The 16328-nt window shown below is 38.3% G+C and overlaps 1 protein-coding gene across 1 annotated transcript in view; it reads right to left on the minus strand.

Moving 5' to 3' along the window:
* DOK6 (docking protein 6) overlaps positions 1–16328 on the minus strand; it is a 370759-nt gene that overhangs the window by 225379 nt on the left and 129052 nt on the right. The window contains exon 3 of the mRNA XM_039251938.1: positions 4337–4451. Coding sequence (XP_039107869.1) covers positions 4337–4451 — 115 coding nt within the window. The remainder of the gene's footprint in view (positions 1–4336; positions 4452–16328) is intronic.

A 16328-nucleotide genomic window follows, 5' to 3' on the forward strand; every position in this document is an offset into this window, starting at 1 on the left:
TGAGATACCAGGGCCAGAATGGAAGCCCATGTGGAAATGGCCAGGAGAAACGGAACACAGGGGCATCATAGGCTGGGGAGGGGCTCACGCAAGGAGTCCCTGTTAGAAGGGACACCAAACACATATGTCCCCCTGCCCTCATTACTTTGTGTTCACAAAACATACAGAAGCTACACAGGCACACATTCAGGATCATTTATTTTTGTTCTTTGCCGTTACTATTGTCAGTTTCTTTTTACCACATTAGAATACATTTTTTTTCCCTGCAAGTCCCCTCTAGCCTTCTTTTAACTTAAACATGTATCACAGGTGACCTTAGAGAGAGTATAGATATATTTTCTGCAGCAAAAATTGTTGAGATAATTATAGATTCATGTATAGTAATAACAAATATTACAGAAAGATTCTGTGTAAACTTCGCTCACTTTCCCCCGAAGGTAATATTTTGCAAAATTATAGTATAATATCACAGCCAAGATAATGATGATCTGATCTTATTCAGATTTCCCCAGTTTTACTTGTACTTCCTTGTGTGTGTGTGTAAGTTCTTTACATAATTCGCCACCTGTGTGGGTGTGTTCATGCACCGTTACAATCAGCATAAGTGTTCAGTGCCAGCACAAGGTCATGGTATTCTTATGTCCCATCTTCCCCCGGGCCCCCCATACCCCCAATCCCATTCTGAAACTCTGACAGCAAATCTGTTCTCCATTTCTAAACTTTGTCATTTCACAGATGTTACACAAACGGATTTGCAAAATATGTAATCTTTTGGGACTGCCTTCGTTTCACGTGGCATAATTCATTCAAGACTCATCCAGGTTGCCGCCTTTATCAATAGTGTGCTTCTCTTTATTGCTGAGGCGCATTCCATGGTGTGAGTGTACCACAGTCTGTTGGAAGACATCTGGGGTCTCTCTAGTTTTTGGCTATTGTAAGCAAAGCTATCATGAATGTTTTTTTTGTACCTGTATATGTATGTGCGTGAACATAAATTTCCATATTTTTTTCCCCTGAGATAAATGTCCAAGAACGCAATTGCTGGAGTGTGTAATCATTACATGTTTAATTTTATAAGAAACTGGGGCACCTGGGTAGCTTAGTCGGTTAAGCATCCGACTTTCACTTAGGTCATGATCTCAGGGTTCGTGGGTTCGAGCCCTGGGTCGGGCTCTGTGCTGACAGCCAGCTCAGAGCCTGGAGCCTGTTTCCAAATCTGTGTTTCCCTCTCTCTCTGACTCTCCCCTGCTCATGCTGTCTCTCTCTCTCTCCTAGAAATAAATAAAACATTTAAAATAAAAAAAAAAGGGGGGGCTCCTGGGTGACTTAGTCGGTTAAGCGTCCGACTTTCGCTTAGGTCATGATCTCAGGGTTCGTGGGTTCGAGCCCCGCGTCGGACTCTGTGCTGACAGCCAGCTCAGAGCCTGGAGACTGTTTCAGATTCTGTGTCTCCCTCTCTCTCTGACCCTCCCCTGCTCACGCTGTGTGTCTCTCTCTCTCAGAAATAAATAAAATATAAATAAATAAATAAATAAAAGACAATTTTAAAAATTTTTTTTAAAAAAAGAAGCTGCTAACTATTTTCCAAAGTGGCTTTACCGTTTTACATTCCTGACAATGTATGAGTGATCTAGTTTCTAAGCAACCTCACAAGCATTTAGTGGTGTTATTTTTTTTTTTTTTTAACTTTTAGCCCATTCTGACAGGGGCATAGTGATATCTTATTGTGTTTTATTTTCCTTACTGTAGTTTTTAATTTGCATTTCCCTGGTGACTAACTTACTTTAAGCACTGGATGCGTGCACTCACACATTCCCATATTCATTTCATGTAAATAGGATAGTTTCTAAGTGAGGTATTTTCTTCTGTTCAATTTATTTTCTTTTCCCTTTTTTGCCTGCATTTCCCCCTTCCCCCCTTCCTTTTCCAACCACTTTATTATCATCTGCTGTCACCCCAGGTAACACTTGGTAAAACACACACTATCTCTCTCATTGTTTCTTTTACAAACGTGATTATTCAGTATCCACTTCTCTGCTGATGTGTTTTGCTTGAGGTACTAAAATTCATACACATGTCTTCAACTCAGTTGGCTTACTTAGAGTTCTTCCTAAGGACTGCATAATATCTCGTGATAAGGATATACTGCAATTTGTTCAAGTATTTTCTTGATTGCCATTCATTTGTTTCCAATTTTGTTGTCATTACACATAATTTGCTTAAACCTACGACCTCATGGACTGGTGCATATATTTATACAGGATATGTTCTCAAAGAGTAGCAGCTGTCTGTCTTCTCAAAAAAAAACTGAGGCAATCCACATTCTCAGTAGCTATCATGAGAATACACTTTTACACACATTCGCATTAGAAATAAATCTGAGTGCTCCTTTTAATTTTGGCTTTAACAATATTGCTAGTTTGATTTTCACATCTGTGATTGCTTTACCATTGGGAGTCTTTTTTTCCAAATAATTTTGCCATTTTTGTCAACAGACATGGACTACTGATCTTAACACTGATCTAAAAAATATAATTTGCTAGAAAAGATACTCAAATTCCCTGTTTATGTGTTTCAAGTAGTTTCTTTGTTTTCCACTTTCATGCTCCATGAAGTTAAGAAAATTTAATAAACTCACGCCACAGTTTCTTATATACTTTTACTCTTAGCTTCCTAGCTTCAAGCAGACTGCTCTATCTACATATAAAAAAAGTGACTTAAAAAACAAATAATTCAAATAGGTCATAATTTAAACTAGTTGAAAACTCCTTGCTAGGAATTCAAATAAAACCATTCTTTTATTTTTAGACTCGGATCTAGCTTCAGCCTATATGTCTGCAAATTCTCCTCTTGGACATTAAGGCCATTTTGTTTTAATGAAGGACCCTTCATTTCTCAAAAATCTTACATGAACCATCAAACCACCACTGCAACAAAAAATAAAAAAATAAATAAAAATAAAAATAATTGTAAAAAGATTCCAACATTAGACTTGTGGCTTATGACTCTTAAGTCCAAATTTCAGAAACATAACTCAATAACATTCACTGAAATAACAGACTTCAATGTTGCCTAAGTATACACCCAACATGGCCCAGTATAATTTCAAAAATGTAAAGCCATACAAACACAAAAAATCGTGAAAATTATCTTCTATCCTTTTTAGAAGATCAATTTTCTGGTTGTTAGTTTCAGTAAGAGACAAGATCTGAGAGCTCAGAGGAAAACGAAATGGTCAGACAGTGAACAAGAAGGCACACATACTTTTATATGTGAATAACCGCAAGGCGGGAACCGGCTCTGTTACAAAATGGAATTGATATCACCAGTTACCAGACTTCTATGCAATGCCAAAAGTCAATTTTAAATGATGAAATGAGGCCAGATGATGGGCGGAAGAAGTATGGCAAAAGGGATTAAAAGCATCCAAGGAAAGAGAAACACTTTGATAAATCCAAATTTGGTTTAGCAAAACAGAGGAAGTGTAGTGAGGAGGGAGGTATGAACAATTTTATTTAGGCAAGGCAACGTTATCAATTTTAGAATAAGAGAACCTGGTATTATACCTATAAACTTTATAAACCCAGAAGCTTTATTTCCTTTTCAAAAAATACTCAGTAAGGCTTCTACTAAAGACCTGTTATTTTAAACTCATGTCTGTCGAACCTTACTGCCTTTTGCTTCCATCCTTTGTAAAACGAATGCACCACTTCATTGAGCAAAATCCTTAAAAAGCTATAATAAGCCAACTAATACATTACATAGCACAGGGCTTTCAAAATGAAAAATACTGCCGGTTCAAACTATAAACTGCCTTGTGTCTCAACGATGTCTGAGTGCTTTATGAGCTGGGATGCTAAAATGCAATCTGAAATGTGTTCCCTTGTAGTACTGAGAAGCCATGAAAGCAACCAATTGCTCAAAGCTCTGTCTTAGAATGTCTGGGGACTTCGGCTGTGCTGAGCCACACTTCCGCTTGGCAGCCTTATTATTCTCCCAGCAAATGCCTACATCTGCACCCGGAAAGAACCAGAATACAAGTCGCAAGCTGCCCTGACCACATCTCGCAGGCACTGTTTAACTTAACTCTTCAAGCTTGAATGGAAACCTCCAGAATCCTCTGACCAACCGGGAGCAAAATCCAGACACAGAGAGAATAAACAAGCACCCAAACATCTGTAGAAATCAGTATGTTGAGCTTCCTCCTCAAGTCTTCTACAGCCCAGTCTTACCCCGATGCCGCCTTCCCTGGTGGTGCTGTAACTTAATCCATCTGGGCCATTCTCAGGAGTGGCTCCATTTCCACAAGCGGTAGACAGAGGCTATAATTGCTTACCTGACTCACAGGCAAATGTCTTTGACGTTTCATCATGGAAGATAATTGCTACTGCATGCTTCTTTGTCTCTCGAGGCAGTCTGGTTATATTTTTGATGTTGTGCAGTTCAGTTACCTTGGAAGAAAAATATTTTTCACTTAGTGAACGGTAGAGGCCGTATACCAGAGTGCTGCAACAAAATAATCAGTTATTACTCTCTTAAACCAATCTCCACAGAATATTTGTACTCATTTCCAATGAACTGTAGCCAAAACCAATATAGGATGAAACAAACATGTCATCTCTTCTGCCCTCAGTTTTGATCCTTGTCTGCTGAATTTCGAGATAGTCTAAAAATTATGGAAAATAACTCCACAAAAGCAAGGACTCTGTGCTCTTATGAAAATTGCATCTTCTGCCAACAACAGCTGCTGTGGCATATAGAAGATTCTCGATGAATTTTTGTTAAATACTGATTGGATCTAACAACTCACCATTCTCCTAACTCTCAACCATCATGCAATTCTCGGTAGGACCATAGTAACAATGCGAAGGGCACCTGTAAACTGGTAGAAAAACTGACTTGAAAATTTGAGGTCATTAAACATAAGCAATGGACCTGCTTCCCTGAAAAATGCAGAGTGCTCATAACTCCATGTAACCACTACCACCTCACCACATTCTCTCACCAAGGCCCACCCATGATTCACGCACCCAGGTTAGCAATTCCTTATTCATTTGGAAATTAATAAATATTGAATACACTTATTTTTTTTTAATTTTTTTAATGTTTTATTTATTTCTAGGAGAGAGAGAGAGAGAGAGAGACAGCCTGAGCAGGGGAGGGTCAGAGAGAGAGGGAGTCACAGACTGAAACAGGCTCCAGGCTCTGAGCTGGCAGTAAGCACAGAGCCCGACGTGGGGCTCGAACCCACAAACTGCGAGATCATGACCTAAGCGAAAGTCGGACGCTTAACCGACTAGGCCACCCAGGCGCCCCTTGAACACACTTATTTACTCCAGCTTCAAACTTTGTATGGAGCACACATTCTTCTGCTACGACTTGTGCACGTTTTATTTCTTCCCAGCCCCCAGAAACGGGCAGATGCCCATTTCCCCAACTGCTCACAAGCACATGGCAATAATACTGTTGTAGGAGTTAAGTTTTTTAATGTACTTCTCAGCATGCTGAATTCGTTACTTCTTCTAACACAAAAAGTTCAACAGGTTTGTTCTCATTTTCATTTAGTTCCAATATTTAAAAATTTCCCTCGAGGTTTCTTCTTTGACCCATGTATTGATTTGAAGTGTGTTGTTTAACTCCATACATTTTGGGATTTTCCAGCTATCTTGCCATTATTGATTTTTAGTTTATTTATTGATTTTTTGACGTTTAGTTTCATTCCACTGTAATCTGATAGCAGATCTTGTACAATTTCTATTCTGTGAAGTTTGTTCAGGTATGTTTTGTGGCCCAGAATGTGGTGTATCTTGGTGAATGCTCCATGAGAACTGCGAAGAATTCTTTGATGAAGCTGTCTATAGATGTCTATTATATCTCGTCGACTGATGGCGCTGTTGAGTTTACCTATGTCCTTACTGCATTTCTGCTGCTGGATCTGCCCTTTGTGATGGAGGGATACTGAAGACTCCAACTATGATAGCTGATGCATCTATGTCTCTTTGTAGTTCTATCAATTTCTGCCTCTGTTGTTAAGTGTTAAAGATTGTTATGTCTTCTTGTAGGACTGACCAATTTATCAATATGTCATGACATTCTTTATTCCTGATAACCTTCCTTTTGAAGTCTTCTTTGTCTGCAATTAAAACAACTACCCTCCTTGGGGCGCCTGGGTGGCTTGGTCGGTTGGGCGTCCGACTTTCGCTTGGGTCATGGTCTCGCGGTTCGTGGGTTCGAGCCCCGCGTCGGGCTCTGTGCTGACTGCCAGCTCAGAGCCTGGAGCCTGTTTCAGTCTGTGACTCCCTCTCTCTCTGGCCCTCCCCTGCTCGCGCTGTCTCTCTCTCTCTCCTAGAAATAAATATAAATAAAACATTAAAAAAAAAAAAAACTACCCTCCTTTTAAATTAATGTTAGCATAGTATATTTTAATGAAAGTTTTAATTATATTTTTTGTACTAATATTAGCATGGTATGTTTTTCTATATCTATTTACTGTTAATCTACATATGTCTTCATACTTAAGGTGGGTTCCTTTTTGAAAACATGTCATTGGAACTTGTTTTTGGATCCACTCTGATAATCTCTGGCTTTTTAATTGGTGCGTTTAGGGGCTCCTGGGTGGCTCCGTGGTTGAGCATGTGACCCTTGATATGGCTTAGGTCATGATCCTGGGGTTGTGGGATCAAGCCCCACATCAGGCTCCATGCTGAGCATGGAGCCGGCTAGAGATTCTCTCTCTCTCGCTCTCTCTCCCTCTCCCTCTGCCCTTTTCCCCATCTTGCACATCCTTTCTCTCTCTCAAATAAATAAGCAAATAAATGGAATAAAATTGGTGCATTTGAGACTGCTGATGTTTAAAGCGATCATTAATGTCATTGTATTAATATCTACAATATTTGTTGCTGTTTTCTGCTTGTTTTTCTTGTTCTTTCTTCCTGTTTTTGTCTCCTCTTTTTCTGCATTTTATTATGTTAATCGTGCATTTTACATGGTTCTATTTGTTCTCCTTTCTTATTTCATCTTCATAACCAGACATGACACATCAGGTAAAAGGAAATGCTGTAAGTAGGCCATTACTGGTGTGGGGAGGCCGGAGGGAGGGCAAGCCTTCTCTAGTCCTGGGTAAGGTCTCAGTTCTGGACTTAACAGGTGGACTTGACAAGTGTGTCTCCATCCTTCCTGCCTTAGGTGAGAGAGGATGGCTAGGGTGAGCAGGAACTGGGTATTTCCCTTCTTCGACGAGGGTACCAGCTTTGACTTGCTTGATCAGGGTTCAGTGTTTGCTTTTCCATCACACCTGCTTTAACTGCAAATGAAGGATTTTGCTGAAAAGATTTCATTCCATTCATGACTCAGTGCCATCCTAGAAGTACATCAATCACCAGCTAGTGTCTGAGGTGGAGAAAAATCTATAGATATATTTCATGTATTTTAAAAATGTTAGCCGTCAATTTTCAAGACGTTTCCTTTGATGCTGAGGAGGACATGAGGGTATCAAAATAATTAAAAGTATCGATTTATGACCAAAAATTGTACCCATGCCATGTAAAATAATATCTGTAAAATAAAACTATGAGGAAAGCCTGGTGGGATTTGTCATGCTCCCTTCTAAAATCTGTAGTGACCTAGACTCAGCCTTGTAAAATAACCAACCCGTTTCTCAGGGTTGCTGTGTAGACTGTCCAGAGGAGCCCTTTTATTCTCTGTCACCATGAATTTACACTTCTGTCACGTTGCTGAAAAGTTAATTTTAATACATCTTTTTTGCATGTTTGTTTTTCTATTTATAATTATCTCATTAACATTAACATGCAAAACTGGGGAGTTTGGGTTGGCTTAGTCAGTTAAGCATCTGACTTTGGCTCTGTGTTCTCACAGTTCAGTTCGTGGCTTCGAGCCCTGTGTTGGGCTCTGTGGTGAAAGCTGGGAGCCTGGAACCTGCTTCAGATTCTATGTTCCCCCCGCCTTTCTTCCCCTCCCCCACTAACGCTCTGTCTCTCTCTCTCAAAAATAAACATTAAAAAATAAAACATCAACATGCAAAACTAAAATTGGTAAGATGACTGATTTTAAGCAAAATAACTGAAAGAAGATTTGCTTCATATATATGCACATATACAAATACACATACATATACTATATATGTTTTTATATCTATTTATACATCTATGTATCTGAAAATACTCATTTCCTCTTCCAGGAAAGAAAAATTAGACACCAATACCTCATAGTTTCAGAGGATTAATACCTTGGGGAGAAGAGGAAACACGCTTTTTTAGAACAATGATTCACATATTATATTTAAAGTACTTTAAAGCATATCCTCAAATAAAGTTAAATTCTTGAATTTTTAAATGATTTGTTAAGTGACTCAAATAATATTGAACTTGAATCTTATCCTAACTTAGCAAATTGAAGTTATTTTTGAAAAGGAGATTATTTTCAAGTGTTATTAATTTTAAGGAAACAAAGGATCTCACCCGAATTAAGTAGAATCTAAAAGCAATGAAGATGGTGTGTTGTCCAAGACTTCACGCAATTTACAACAGGTGAACTTAAAAGTGAGACGCTGCTCTATAAGCTGCATCATGTGTAATATCTAGTTGTACAAAACGGTATCATACAAGCATTTACTATTCCGCTCAAGGGTCATTCCCAAATATTTAATTTACAAATATAAAAGAATATTAGAACAGACATCCTGGATTCCATTTTTTTGTCCTCTCATAGCAAAAATCAACAAAACAAATGAATAGACGGCTCAGCAAAATGCAACACGCACTGGGGGTTTTCCAATTTCTGTGCCTTGGGCGGTCTGGCAGATGTAGTGTGAACGCCGTGTTTGCTCTTCTGTAAAATTTACACCCAGAAATGCAGACAACCTCTTAAAGCAGACACTGTTACGCTTGATTCCTGAGTAGTGTGGGGCTCTTTGTTGCTGATCAATCGTGGGAGGCCATGCACTTCAGCGTGTGCTCTGAGACATTAAAGAGGCACCAGGAGGGCAGAAGACTCATGAGGGGATGAAATTCTGCTCCTCGGGTTGTCTCGGCTAGGACATGCGAGTGTTATAAATTACAAAATGTTATAAAATCGTGCCAGAAGGCTTCCTAAGAAGTATGTATATCTCCAGAACGGTTCCTTTTTTTTCTTAATTTTTAAATGTTTATTTATTTTTGAGATTGAGAGAGAGAGACAGAGCACAAGTAGAGGAGGGGCAGAGAGAAGGAGACACAGAATCCAAAGCAGGCTATAAGATCTGAGCTGTCAGCACAGAGCCCAAAGGGGGGCTCGAACTCACAAACTGGGAGATCAAGACCTGAGCTGAAGTTGGAAGCTTAACTGACTGAGCCACCGAGGCGCCCCTCCAACTGTTCCTTTTTAATTCAAAATGCATTTTAAAAAATACTTTTGAATCATAACAATTTAAGTCAAGATCTACTATCCAAATCCCCTATCCTAACTTCTCCCTCTTAGTACAGTATGTATTTACCATCCAGTGGGGATGTTTTCTGTGACCAAAACAACTTTTAAAAACAAAAATGTTTTTATTAGTCTAAAACATGTCAATGTTACATAAAAATAATCAACACTTATTAAATTATGAAACCCATGAGACTCTTGAATGCTGAGAACAAACTGAGGACTGATGGGTGTGGGGGGGGAGGGAGGAGATGGGCATGGAAGAGGGCACTTGTGGGGATGAGCACTGGGTGTTATATGGAAACCAACTCGACAGTAAACTATTTGTAAAAAGTATAATAAATAAATAAAACATTAAAAAATTATGAAATCCTAAAGCATTTCAGTAATATACATTAATAAATTATTGTATCATTTAACAATATGTATTTCTAAATCTGCTTATTCACATGGCTATAAAAGTATAAAATATAATTAAAGTTTAATAAAACAATTACTTCAAATAAATATGAAATTAGCAGAATTTAAAGGAAGGAAAATTACTTCAAAAGGATTCAGGCACTTCAGGTCTAAGTCTGTAAATGCCCTGGGCGACAATTTAAAGGTGTTATTAAGTGATACAATTAAAACCCAAATATAAACATACATAAGTGATGACTTTGCTAACTGGTGCTACTTCATTTTATTTCCAAGGAGTAATCCCTAAGGAATTCACAGTGACAGAGTCAAAGGGTTCAAGGATGAAAAAATTACATTTAAGTTTTAAATCCATTTTGAGTTGCTTTTGTGTACGGTGTAGAGAAGGATCCAATTAGGGTTCAATTTCATTCCTTTGCATATGGATATCGAGTTTTCTCAACATTTATTAAAAACACTGTCCTTTCCCCCTTGTGTGTTCCTGCCATTCTTGTCGAAACTTAGCTGACCATGTATGCATTGTGATATACATATATATGTACACATATACATGTGTGACTATGTATATTTCTGGGCTGTCTCTGTTCTGTTCTATTGGTCTATGTGTCTGCTTCTATACCATTATCACACTGTTTTAATTACTACATCTTTTTTTTTTAATTTTTTTTAATGTTTTATTTATTTCTAGGAGAGAGAGAGACAGTGTGAGGAGGGGAGGGTCAGAGAGAGAGCGAGTCACAGACTGAAACAGGCTCCAGGCTCTGAGCTGGCAGTCAGCACAGAGCCTGACGCGGGGCCCGAACCCATGAACCGCGAGATCATGACCTAAGCGAAAGTCGGACGCGTAACCGACTAAGCCACCCAGGCGCCCCTAATTACTACATCTTTTAATGACTATATTTTCTAATATAATTGGAAATGAATAAATATGATGTCTAAAGCTCTATTCCTTCTGAAGACCGCTGTAGCTATTCAGGGTTTTTGTGGTTCCATATAAATTTTAGAATTTTTTTTTTCTTGCTCCAGTGAAAAATGTCTTTGAAATTTTGATAGGGATTGTACTGAATCCATGTATCACTGTGGATAGTATGGGCATTTTAACAATATGAATTCTTCCAATCCACGAACACAGGATTTTTCCATTTGTGTCTTTCCAATTTCTTTTGTCAATGTTTTATAGTTTTTAGCAACAGATCTTTCACCTATTTAAAGTTATTCCCAAATGTTTTATTCTTTTTGATGGTATTTTATTTTATTTTATTTTTTTAATTTATTTCTAGGAGAGAGAGAGAGAGACAGCGTGAGCAGGGGAGGGTCAGAGAGAGAGGGAGTCACAGACTGAAACAGGCTCCAGGCTCTGAGCTGGCAGTCAGCACAGAGCCCGACGCGGGGCACGAACCCACGAACCGCGAGATCATGACCTGAGCCGAAGTCGGACGCTCAACCGACTAAGCCACCCAGGCGCCCTTTTTTGATGGTATTTTAAATGGGATTGTTTTCTTGATTTCCTTTCTGGAGAGATCACGGTTGCTGTAAAGAAATGCAACTGATTTTTTAATGTTATTTTGTACTCTGCAACTCTACTCATTTATTAGTTCTAAGAGGAAGAACTACTTTTTTAAAAAAAGAGTCTTTAGGACTTTCTATATATAAGATCATGTCATCTGCAAACTGAAACAATTTCACTTCTTTCTCTCTGATTTTGATGCCTTTTATTTCTTTTCTTGCCTAATTACTCTTTCTAGTATTTAGTAGTATGTTGAATAGAAGTGAGCACCCCAACCTTGTACTGGATCTCAGAGTAAAAGCTTTCAGTTTCCCCCAGTGATTATGATGTTAGCTGTGGGCTTTTCATAAACATCTTTATTTTGTTAAAGAAATTTCCTTCTATACATATTTAATAGAGAGTTTTTTAAAATTGTGATTGGATGTTAAATTTTGTCAAATGCTTTTCTGCATCGATTGAGAGGATTGTGTTTTTGATCTTTCATTCTGTTAATGTGGTGTTTCACACTGCTTGATTTGCATATATTAAGCCAAATTTGCATCCCAGGGATCAATCCCACCAGGGCATGATGTGTAGTCTTTTTGATGTGTTGTTGAATTTGTTCTGCTAGTATTTTATTGAGGATTTTTGCATCTATGGTCACCAGAGAGATCTGCCTGTAGTTTTCTTTCCTTGCAACGTCTTTGTCCGGCTCTGGTATCACGGTGATGTTGAACTTATAAAGTGAGTTTGGAAGGATCTTTCTTACTTCTATTTTTATTTTTATTTATTTTTTAATTTGAGTACAGTTGACACACAGTGCTACGTTAATTTCAGGTATTCAACATGGTGATTCAACAACTTTATACACTATGCTCTGCTCGCTAGAAGTATAGCTACCATTTGTCAGCATGCAATGCTATCACAATACAATGACTATATTCCCGACGCTGTACCTTTATTCCTGTGACTTACTCATTCCAAGCAAGTCTGTATCTCCCATTCCCCTCCACCCATTTTGCCCATTCTCCCAGTGATCTCCCCTTTGGCAACCGTCAATTTGTTCTCTGTATTAATACGTCTGATTCTACTTTTTGTTTGATTGTTTACTCATTTGTTTTATTTTTTAGATTCCACACGTCAGTGAAATCATACTGTACTCACAAAAAAAAAAAAGCTTCTGCACACCGAAGGAGACAATCAACAAAATGAAAAGGCAATCTACAGATTGAGAGAAAATATTTGCAAACCATATATCATGCAAACTGTGATCAGAGATTAGAATCCAAAATGTATAAGGGACTCATGTAACTCGGTAGCAAAACAAACCCTCAAACAGCCTAATTAAAACATGAGTAAAGGATCAAGGTTTAAAAAACATATGTAATGAAATTACTTTGAATTTTAAAGTACCTCTTATTAGTGTGCTGTCATGACAGTTGAGATTAGATACCTGACTATTTACATCCTCAATGTCTTTCTATAAAACTAACTACATTTTGAAAAGTGAAAAAAGTTAACATTCAGACTTTATAAAAGTAGATTCAAATGAATTAGAAAATAAATTGCATTCTCCTTTTTTATTAATCCACTAATAATTCTTATTAGTCCTGGTATTTTACTAATCTTCTATGATTGTTTTAATTAAGTCAAAGATTTTATTTTTTAGAATAAAGTGTTACATTTTAGGAAAGGGTTTAATAAAATGTCACTGTATTAGAATGGAGAATACTGACTTTTCTAGTAAGAAAAGAAGATGAGGATTTTACTAATTTTTAAAAACTATTACAATTAATAAATCTTAATCTCTCCATGTTTAAATCCTCAACTGTCATAATAAGAATTTATTTATTTTTCTTATTTTTTAAATGTTTATTTATTTTTGAAGAGAGAGAGAGAATATGTGTGTAGGGGACGGGCAGAGAGAGAGGGAGACAAAAAATCCGAAGCAGACTCCAGGCTCTGAGCTGTCAGCACAGAGCTTACCGTGGGGCTGGAACTCACAAACTATGAGATCATGATCTGAGCCGAAGTTAGACACTCAGCTGACTGAGCCACCCAGGTGCCCCATAAGAATTTAAATACTGGTATCGCCCTATACATTGTATGCTCCAATACTTGGGTGAAAATTTTTGCATAGAAATTTTACAATCGTTTCTTTCTAGTAAAATTTACATCAATTTTCCAGTAACTGCTTCTTTGTATTTGTCTCCTGTCACTGAAAAACATGAATGCATAACGTTAAAAAAATCAATATAATTTATTTTTCAAGCTCTCCATGTCTCTGTGCTCCGATATCATGTGCTGTGATATAATCCTCCAATGTTTATTATTTGACAATCCCAGCATGTGTATAATCAATAATTCTAAGCTTAGTTTTTTATGTCTTTGAAAAACTTAAGATCTCAAATATTAAACCACATTATGAAATTCATCATTTAGAAAAGAGTGATTATAGGTAAAATTATATTAGGACTGGAATTATCTAGAATAGTCACCACTGGTTGTGTACACGGCATCTGAGTCCAGCTCCTTCATTCTTAACAGAACCTGATTTTGTTCAGCTATCTGCCTCTGTGTTCTACAGCTCAAGTGCCCTGGTGAGAATTTCTCACCCCAGTATCATGGTAGAACTTGTTATTCTTGGGTTGATGGTCTCTTGGCTCACAATCTGTTTAGGAAACAGGATATGACCTAAATGTGATGAATAAGATGTGAACAGAAGTTTTCTGGTTGCTTCTGATTAATGTTTTCTGATATGGAGATAGCCTTGGACTGAAATCATCCCTCTTCTTCAATGGATGCTGTCTGGATGTCATCATTCAGAAATGCTACAGCTGTCATTCTACTTGGTTAATGATCAGGGCAATGAATCTTAAGGTGGCTGAGGAGATATTGGAGGTGGGGGATGGAAACAGATCCTTAATTTTCATTCTTGAACTAAGGGTTACTGAATCAACTAACCTTGAAGCCAGTTTCTTTTTCTGGACACAGTGTCATATGTGATAATGCTCTTCTGTAAGTCATTTGATTTGGGTTTTCTGTTACTTGCAGCCAAAAACATTCTCACTAAGAAAGCAAGCCTATTCCTGAGTTTCCTTCATTTAACAATGGGAAACAGCCATCCCTGTCTGGTCGGCCATCACATGGTTAGTCAAAGTGATAACCAGAATCAGGGCCATGCCTCCTGCCTCTCAAACTAGGGTGCTCTTTTCATCAATTTATGCAATAGCTATTACTTTGAGCATCATGCCATTTATCAATGGAAAATAATTGCTAATCGAGAAGTTATTGCAGGAAGGTGAAGTCAATGACCAAAAAAAAAAAAAAAAAAAAGACTCGAATTGTAAGGATGACGAAAGGAATAACAGAAAAACTCACTACCTTATTACCCCTAAAGTATCTGAAGTAGCCTATTATAAAATGTAGACATAATCTATTTTTAGGTCTGAGAAATGCAAAAAATTAATCCATTAACAAAGTACATATTAAAATAGGAAAACTATGTACTTCTTACTGTCCTCTCTTTCTCCCTCCTTCTCTCTTCCTCTCCCTCACCCCAACTTCTCTCCCTCCCCTTTCAACCTCTCCTCTCTCTCCCCAGGATAAATTTAGCATGTCTAATAATGTTTCACTGACTCGAAGAACAAAAAGGCATGAAACAGCCCAGTCAGCTAGAATGCCATTCTTATTTTGAGATCTACAGTTTTACAACACAGACATAACAGCAACTATACGGCCACTCTAAGTTCTCTTAGCAGATGTATAAAATGAAATCTCTTCATTATTGTATTGGGTTGAATAGTGGCTCCTAAAAGGTATTTCCAAGTCCTAAGCCCTAGAGCCTTTGAATGGTCCTTGTTTGGGAAAGCGCTCTTCGCAGATGTAATTGAATTAACGATTTTGGAGGAGCTACTCTTGGATTCGGTGTGGGCCCTGAATCCAATGAAGTGTTCTTATATGAGAAGAGCGGAGGGGGGTTTGGAGGTGAGGCAAAGTGGAGACAGCCCTGGGAAGGTCACTGAAGTGATGCTCCCACAGCCAAGCAACCCTTGGAGCCACCAGAGGCTGGAGAAGGCAAGCAAGGCTGCCCCCTAGAGGTGATGTAGGAGCGCAGCCTTGCTGACACCTTGATACCTGACTTCCTGGCCTCCAGGACCATGAGAGGGGACATTTCTGTGACTTTCACTACTACGTTAGTGGCAGTTTGGTAGGCCAGCCCTAGGAAACGAATGCAATTATACACAACTACTTGACGACAAATACCTCCACTTGTTACAAAGTGAGTAGTCTTAATTTAAGATAAAAATGACCCCAAAAAACCACAAAAAGTTTGTATATACCCCAATTTCTCTAATAATATAATAGTTTCTTTTTTAAATGTTTATTTATTTAGAGAGAGAGACAGAGAGAGCGAGAAAGAGCGGAGGGGGGACAGACAGAGAGGGGGAGAGAGAGAGAGAATCCCAATGCAGGGCTGGATCCCAGCTGGATCCCATGAACCATGAGATCATGACCTGAGCCAAAATTGAGTTGGATGCTTAACCAACGGAGCCTGATGGTTTCTTAAAAAGCAAGGATATCAGGTCAAGATCTCACGGTTTGTGGGTTCGGGCCCCACGATGGGCTCAGTGCTGACAGCTCGGAGCCTGGAGCCTGCTTCAGATTCTGTGTCTTCCTCTCTCTCTGCCCTTCCCTCACTGATGCTCTGTCTCTCTCTGTCTCTTAAAAATAAATGTTGAAAAATGTTTAAAAAAAAAAAACAAGGAAAGCTCTCTGTTTATCATCTAAAGGCATTAAATATGTGGGGTTGTTTTTCTTTTTTTATTTGTGCTTAATCAAAAGTTCACACAGCTCCATAATGCTGCTCTCCCAGAGACCAGGCAAGATGGGAGGTGGAAGTCCACTCAGGCAAGCGCTCTTTTGCCAACGACGAACGTCTGTCAGTGTCGAGGTCTTGGGGCAAAGGCAGTGGTATGGTAACAAAACATGAAAAAGCATTATT

The sequence above is a fragment of the Hyaena hyaena genome, unplaced genomic scaffold (assembly GCF_003009895.1).
Source record: "Hyaena hyaena isolate Hyena2069 unplaced genomic scaffold, ASM300989v1 scaffold_404, whole genome shotgun sequence".
NCBI classification, from domain to species: Eukaryota; Metazoa; Chordata; class Mammalia; order Carnivora; family Hyaenidae; genus Hyaena; species Hyaena hyaena.